At 51.7% G+C, this 7,823-nt stretch overlaps 1 protein-coding gene across 1 annotated transcript; it reads right to left on the minus strand.

The window, feature by feature from the left end:
- Positions 1–262: 262 nt before the first annotated feature.
- LAG3 (lymphocyte activating 3) lies at positions 263–5,712 on the minus strand. Its single transcript, XM_009484710.2, has 8 exons — positions 5,625–5,712; positions 5,270–5,441; positions 4,871–5,097; positions 4,340–4,597; positions 3,866–4,159; positions 3,231–3,521; positions 2,840–2,955; positions 263–391 (listed from the first exon to the last, which is right to left on the minus strand). Exons 1-8 carry the CDS (start codon positions 5,677–5,679, stop codon positions 281–283), a joined length of 1,524 nt encoding a protein of 507 aa, XP_009482985.1. The 5' UTR covers positions 5,680–5,712; the 3' UTR covers positions 263–280.
- Positions 5,713–7,823: the final 2,111 nt, after the last annotated feature.

Below are 7,823 nucleotides of genomic sequence, written 5' to 3' on the forward strand. Positions count from 1 at the left end.
AGAGAGAAGTGGCACTGAAGCAGGCAATAGCTACTGGCTCAAATACTCCCAATAGCTCCAAAGCGTCTGTGCTGCCTGCTGCCTTACTGCAGCGGTGAGTCTCATCTTGCCTGGCTATGTGGCTTCCAGCCCCTCTGCAGGTACAGAGCTCCCATGGCCTCCTGCTATGTTCATGCCATCCCTACACCCTCCTGAGAGGTCTGCATGGTGTCCATCTCTCTGCAGCACGGCACAGAGTTTCATCCTGCCATGCAGACTGGGCCCGGTGTCCCTGCTCCCATCAGCACTCAGTTTGCTGGATCTTCTCTTTCTGGTTCTCCTGCACCTCCTTCTTCCTTGGCACAGTGACTGCAACCATCCCTTCCAGCGCTGGGAAGGCAGGAGACCGTGCCTGAAAGGGAAGAAAGGGGCAATATCAGGCATGGGAGGGAGGCTAAATGGCGCAAATCTGGGCTTCTCCTTGCCATGGAAAACGTGGTCCTACTGATTGCAACCACGAGGCTCCCATTCCCTCCTAGAGCCAGGGAAGAGCCCCAGTCCCACTCTTGGAGACATGCAGTTTCTTCTGGGGAAGGCTTCGCTCAACACTACCCTCTGTGGTGTCATGGGCATAAGGAATAACAAAGACAGGACACACTTAAGAGAGAGCAAAGAATTATCTGGGCAATGGTCAGGCCATTGTCAGGTTCAATGGTATGCCAGATTTTACGACACCTTTTCAGAGAGAATAATTAAAGGCATGAAGGTTTGTGCAAAATGAGATAAGAACAAATCAAAGACAGAAGCACTTTCACATCTTGCTTTAACAAGTGACTTTCTAGACAATGGAAAACAGGTAGATCTCAGGGCTCCTGATAACGGTAATGTATATGGTGACACACAGGTAATCAATACAACTGGAAAGATGAGATTAGTAAAAGAATGGCATGGTAGGTGTTTTCTCAGCTAAGAGGAAGGAACTGGGATTTTGCTGGCAGGTTTCTGCCAGGCTGTAGAGAAATGATAAGCACAAGTCTTCAAAGATCAGTTGTGGGACCAATCATTAATGGCACAGGCAGTGTGAAAGTGCTAATGAGTTATGTAGCTGATAAAGTTGAGGAGCCTCATTTGGAAGAAAGAGGATGAAAATGTCACCCAAGACCCAGATATTTAGGAGAATGGAGCAGTAAACTGAATGACAGGGTGAATGAAATGCAACAGTACCAACCACGCGTTGATAGGCTCAGAGGATCAGAACAGAAATTCCTAATGTGGAATGGGCAATAGCCCATCAAGGGACACGGGTGAGCATCCAGTGTTCAACCAGTGCAAGACGACCAAATGTAATCTCAGAGAATGCCAGCAGAGAGAGGGAGAGAACAAGAGAAGAGCTAGTATCCTTGCTCAAGGTGCCTCATCTGCACTCTCACAAAGGACGAGCCCACCAGGGAGACTGTGCAGAGAAGGACAGGAGGACCATCCACTGATGGGTGGAGGACCTGTGCTGCAAAAGAGAAGCTTTGCTTATTTGGCAAAGCAAGGCTGTGAGGGCATATACAAATGCTTTGAGGCGGTAAGTATCCTGGCTGGATTAGAGCTGTATCCTGGCTAGCAGAGCTGGACACCCAGGTATCCTATTTCCTGCTAGTGAGGGTTTACAGTTACAATGTAAAGGGTTATTTATCCAAGGTTTTAGGCCAGAAAGGGTCGTTCTGAATATCTTGTCCTGGACTTGCACAGTCTAGAGAGTCACCCAGAAAATGTAGATCTCTGCCTTAGATTATCTTTTACCACCAGTGCTGATTAAGGACCTATGACGAAGAAGCAGTCACAAGTCTCTCTAGCGCTACCCGCAGTGTTTTTTTTAAAATGCCCATCTTGCTTCTGTTCTGATGTTGCCTGTCTTCGGCCTCCAGCCACTGGGATTTACTAAGAATTCGTGTCAATGCTGTCACATCCCTCATCTTCAGCTCAAGGCAGCTTCAAGGCACCCAGCTCTTTCGCCAGGGCAAATTCTCCCAACCTGAGATTGCTCTGAGGCCCTGGATGCTTCTGCATTAGAAGCGGATTTTCACTGTGGGCCCTTTCTAAGAAGCTGAGTGGAAGGTAACTACATCACAGCTACTCATGAAAGGTGTCCCTTGTCAGCAAAGAGAAACCCTGAAGGAAGAATTTGGCATGTAATTAATTTGCAGAGAAACAGTATGAAAACTGCAGAGAAATGGTCTGACTTGTTTGCACAGTTTTTTCCAGTGGCACGCTGGGGAAGGATCAGTCCTGGCCTGGCCTTTGGGGTGATAAAAGCAAGGCAGAGTTTTCAGAAGACAAGATACTGGAACAAGCTGAGTGAACAAAGGGCAGTAAATTGCCGGAAGCAGACAACCGAGGCGTGAGGGCTGAGCCAGCAACAACAGACCTGCATCGAGATTAGTGTCTGGGGACCAGCTTGCATTTATAAGGAACAGGAGACTCTGTTACATCAAAGCATCCAGATAAGGAATAGAGAGATGACACCTACAAAGCCTGGAAATTAACCCTCCTCTATTATAGTGTGGCTTGATCTCTGCAAGAATAAACAAGAAGTTTTTCAAGGCTGGGCTGTGATTGTCTCCTAGGAGGTTCTACCCCTCCTCTGAAGTGTCTGACCTGCCCCCAGACAAATGCCACAGTTAACCAGACCTGCCAATGCCCAGGATACAACTTTCACTACATGTCCATTGACACCCTCAGCAAGCTGCCCGAGCCCCGTTCTTCCTCTGGCTGCTGTGTCCCTGAGACATTTCACTGCTGTCTCTTGGGTACCCAGGAAAAGGTCAAATAAGAGATGATGACTAACAGAAATGGGGTGGTGGACACTTACCCTTTTTTGTAGGGCCAGAGCCAGAACACAGACCATAAGCAGGAGGAAGAGGGTGAGCGTGAGCCCAAAAGTAACCTGCCCACTGAAGATGGCAGGAGGGCTGGAGACCTGGGCACCTGTGAGGAGAAACCACAGTTAGGAAGGAGAGGAAGGTTGATTTTTCACTGAGGCAAGGCTAGGACTGCACAAAGAGAGGCACACTGGAAAAGGGTGCAGGGAACTGGAAGGAGAAACAGGAGGGACTGGTGAGAGCTCAGACAGGATGACAACAAGATGGCATCCAAGTGGTCAAAGGGGAGAATGAAGGGGTGAGGCTGAGAGAGGAAAGAGCACCAGGGAATTGAACAGGGTGAGAAGAAGGGATTGGTTACAGATCCGTGGGACACAGTACCTGTGATGTGCAGCCCGTACTCCACTGCTCCCAGTCTGCCTTCTGGGCCATATATACTGCATTCCCACGTGCCCGTATCCTTTTGTGATACTTGGAGTATTTCCAAGGTAGGGCCTGTCTGGGACCTCTGGCCCTCCAGGTTATGGGAGGTGGCCACAGCCAGCTTGCTGTTAGTGGGGACTGAGTCAAGGTGCTTCCACTGAAAACGTTCATGTCCCCGGGGATGTGTGAGGCTGCAGATGAGCAGCAAGCGAGACCCCTCAGAAACCGGTCCTTGGATGCTCGGGGTGACTGCAGGAAAAGAAAACTGTCCTCAGGAAAGACTACAGGCAGGTCCACATCTCTTCCCCATCCCTCCTTCTTCTAATATACCCCTCCTTCGTCACCTCCTCGAATTTATTGTCTTTGTCTTCCTCAGTCTTCAAGAAGAATAATCAAGTTACCCAGGAAGACCCCTGCTTCCAGCAGAGTCCAGTGCAGTGCAATGCCCTAAATAGAAACCTTGTTTCCTGCCTCAGGGTGAGAACCTATGAGCAGGAACAACCCACGCTCACTGCACTGACATGCAGGGAGGTTTATCTGCAAGTGGTGGGGGACCCCAGAGAGGTGATGCACCTCCCTGTCTCTCCTCTCACCTGTAACCACTGCCAAGGTCACATCCCTGGTGATTGTCTTGCTGCCAACAGAGACAGCACAGCGGTACTGCCCTGCATCACCTGGCCCCACCTCAGGGAGATGAAGGGGGAAGCTTCTGCTACTTGAATTCTGGGAGATGTCCCAGTCTTGTAAGTGTCCTCCTGCAAGGCGGCTCCAGTGGGCTGCCACCACGTTGCTCCCAAAGGCACTGGGAAGGTAGCTCAGGGTGCATGGTAGATCAGCTGCAGAGCCAGCTGCAGCGTAGACCACAGGGTTCATTGGGCCATCAAAACCTGAGACAGAGAGAGAGGACAATGTGGGGTGGTTGTTGGAAAGAGCTCTGCAGGAAGGTAACTGGCCTGGGAAGTGAGGACAGGGTGGGAGCTGGGAAGCTGGAGCCACTGGGGTTGGTCAGTCACATCAAAAGGAGCAACTTGGGGATGCTGGAGTAGCAACACAGAGGCTGAGCTCACCTAGAATTTGCAGGTTGTACGTGGCAGAAATGATCTCATTATCTGAGTATCTGAGCTGACAGCGCCAGGAGCCCGCATCACTCACGGCTGGCCGGAGGATGGAGAGAGCCCCATGCAAGGAGCAGAAGGTCCTGGAGGTGGGGACGAGGTGCCCGTTGTGGAACCAGCACGTCTCCACAAGGCTGGCCCGGTGGCTAGAGTTGCAGCTCAACAAAAGCGGTTCATTTTCTACCACGGGGCTGGGTGGACTGAGGGTTACTGCAAGAAAAAGAAAGTGCAGGAAGACGGGGAAAGTTAAGATCACAGGAGGACTACCAAACCATCCTTTTGTGCCACTCCTGTCCTATCTTTGTCCCTTGGGCAGTCCTCTCTCTAGAGCTGAGAGCAGACAGCAGGAAGCTGTGTGCTTTCGGGGGGCTGCTGCCTGTACTCTAACCTGCCCTGGCAAACACAGCATCCCCACCCCATCCCACCCTTACAACCTCCCCGGACCTAAAATCAACATTCTCCAGGGTTTCCATCTTCTCCTACCTGTAACTACCCCCAGCTCCACCTGGCAGCTCTGGATGTCCGTGTTGTATGCCACCTGTGCCTCATACAGCCCGGCATCCTCGCTTCGGACCGGGTCGATTCGCAGGGAGAAATTGCCGTTGTGTAAGGCAGAGTCCTGAACTGACACCCGGGGCCTCATGGGCAGCGACATCTTCCGGAGGCCGGAGTACCCCACCTCCAGCACCATGTGTGACTCCTGGTGGGCGCTGGGAGTGGGAGAAGTGAGTGGCTTGTGCCAGAGGCAAAGGTGAGATCAAGGGTGGAGGGCCAGGAAGGAAGGAATGTGGGGAAGGAGAAAGGGGGCTCAAAGAATCTGCCCCCCTCCCCAGCCTCCCCCCCCCCCCCCAAGGACACAGATCTATCTTGGCCCTGGAGTACCTTCCCCCATGTCGCTTCCACAGCACAGATGTCTTGTCAGGCAGTTGCTTCCCGCTCTTTGACATCTTTCTGGGGCTGAGGTGGCAAGGCAGCACGGCTGAACTCCCCGCTCTGGCCCACACTTTCTGCTCTCTGCTTTCCCCCTCTGCTACTCCTCGTAGGATGTGGCCAGCTGTAACGAGATGGAGGGCTGAGCAAAGGGTGGGACTCACGGGGCAGAGGGCAATATCTGGCCATCTTCAGTGAGGTTAGAAGGGCACAAATTCTCCCTTTCAGACCTGTCAGGAACCAAGTAACAACCAGACTCAGTTTCCTGAGCTACTCTGCCCTCCCTGATATATTCAGCCCCTCTTACCATTGAAAGCCAGCAGAGTGAAGGTGAGGAACAGCACTAGGGACGCCAGCGTCATGGTGGCATCCAGGAGAGGCAAGGGGCTGCGTCTTCACACTCGGGTCCGTGCTTGATCAGGTCCGAAGTTTTAAGAGCTCAGCAAAAATGAGGCATGGGCAAAGAAGATGTTAGAGTAGGTGGATGAACCAAGGGGGGTCAGCTGGATGTGCTTGCTCTCGTGCTGTCTCTCTCTCCGATCAAAGCATTTCCCTAGATGACCTTATATTGCAGTGGGCAGCCAGTTTCCTCATATCACTAAGAAGATGCGTCACGACCAAGAAACCAGTATAAGTCTGAGGCACGTGAAGGCAGAGCTTAAGCCAGTGAGAGAGAGGAGGGAGGGACCAGAGACACTGCTCTAAGCATCTTTTAGTGGAAATTCTTCAGGTCGCTGTTGTTTTTCTTACAAGTTTTGCTTCTACATAGACAGTGGAAAAAGTGTAGAGGACACTTCCCAGCAAGTGCCTTTCATGTTTTTCTTTCATCTCTTACCTTTTTTGGTTTGATCTTTCCGCCTTTTACAGCTTCTCTCTAATTGTTTCAGGGCTTTTGAGAACGTTTTGTTCTTTTTTTCTGCTTTTCTTTCTTGTTGTTGTTGTTGTTGGGTCTTTGGGTTTTGGGTTTTTTTTTTTTTTCTCCTTCTTTAATCTTTCAAATATGCTGATTTTTTTGCTTTTTCTCATTGGCCAGGTCACAGACAGCATGAGGAAAGGGTCTATGGTGAGCTCCAACCAGGGCACATGTGACCGACCCATCAAGCCAGAGCCTAGGTGAAATCTGGGACAAAGCTGAGGTGGTCTGAGGAGACAGAGAGGAGCATCCAGGAGAAGCAACCAGCACTGAGAAGAGGGGCTGCACTCTGTGGCACTGCGAGGGGTGTGAGGAAGGGACCTTCCTCCCCCTGCAGCACTGGGGAAAACCCACCCGAGCTCATGTGCTGAGGGGGCTCATCCTAGCTCCTGTGTAGCTGCTGAGCTTTGCATAGGGCAATACATTTCCATCTGTGTGTCTCATCCTGGGGCTCCTTTTGCCTCAGAGAACCCCCACTGTTGTGGCTCACACTTTCCAGCAACCCACTGGCTCTGACTCTTTCGGACTTAATCAGCCCTTCATGGCGGGTGTCAGACACCGAAGCCCCTTGGCAGCTCATCGCCCAAGGCCTGGGCTGGGGCTTTTCCTGGGGGTGAGGGAAAGGAGATGACTCAGAGTGGCCGCTTCTTCACTGTGGAAGGATCCTTGCTCACTCTCTAGTTTTCCTCAGCTGGGTAGTGAAGGAGGGTAGAAGAGAGCAAGTGGTACACCTTACTTCAGCAGCTCCCTGTTGTGGTGACAGCTCTCGTCTCTTATCATGCATTACTCTTCAGTCTCCTGAGGAGTGGGATCGGTGTAGGGGAACCTGGTGCAACCTTGTGTGCCTCGATGTCCCCGGGCGACTGCTTCGTAGTGGTCCTTCACGCCCTCTGTGTTACACAGCCCATAGGATTGCGTGAGAGAGGAAGAGAGGAGAAAAGATGGGGGAGAACTTGTGACGGTTGACAGGAGGTGTTTTTTCCTCCTGTTCAAGAAAAACAGTTTGTGGTGCCCAGTCCAAGCAGAAAGCATCAACTTCTCTTTCCCCTGAATCAGCAGTGCGAGAATGGTGTGAGTGTGTGGGTGAAGACGAGAGAGAGAGAAGGGAGATGGAACTGTGGTGGGGAGACACGTATGGCTTTGCAGCCTGGCACTGCCTGTTCTCCCTCCCCTGGCTTCGCCCAGGGGACACCGAGCTCGCTGCTCTCCCCCTCGATCCCGACCCGTGCTGCACTCTTAGCCTCGGCGCCCTGGCACTATTCCCCTTTAGTCCCCAAAACCACCCTTAACTGAATCCTTTCTCTAGGAAATGCTTCTTTCTTGTAAGAACTGGCAAAGCAGAGAGACGTTTCCCATTCTGCTGCCGCTTCCTGAGAGGCGGTCACGAGGGACTGATGGAGAGCCCAGGAAAGTGACAGGAGCTGTCTGGCACTGCGGGGGGTTTGGGACTGAGGGGTTATTATGCTGAGAGAGCATGTTGTGAAATGAAGGTTTTGGAGGCACTGTTTTACTCAGCACCAGGCTATCTTTAGCAAAGACACCTGTGACGTTTCTCTCTAACGACCCATTTTAAATGCTGACTCCCTTGAATGG

This window comes from Pelecanus crispus, chromosome 1 (genome assembly GCF_030463565.1).
Source record: "Pelecanus crispus isolate bPelCri1 chromosome 1, bPelCri1.pri, whole genome shotgun sequence".
Classification (NCBI taxonomy): domain Eukaryota; kingdom Metazoa; phylum Chordata; class Aves; order Pelecaniformes; family Pelecanidae; genus Pelecanus; species Pelecanus crispus.

What these genes read in the sequence shown, in the direction of transcription:
- LAG3 (XM_009484710.2), bottom strand. Translation starts at nt 5,679, where the DNA reads ATGACGCTGGCGTCCCTAGTGCTGTTCCTCACCTTCACTCTGCTGGCT. An exon ending in GTACAACCTGCAAATTCTAG is followed by an intron (nt 4,160 to 4,339) that starts GTGAGCTCAGCC and finishes TCTCTGTCTCAG; the next exon opens with GTTTTGATGGCCCAATGAAC. An exon ending in GTACGGGCTGCACATCACAG is followed by an intron (nt 2,956 to 3,230) that starts GTACTGTGTCCC and finishes TTCTCCTCACAG; the next exon opens with GTGCCCAGGTCTCCAGCCCT.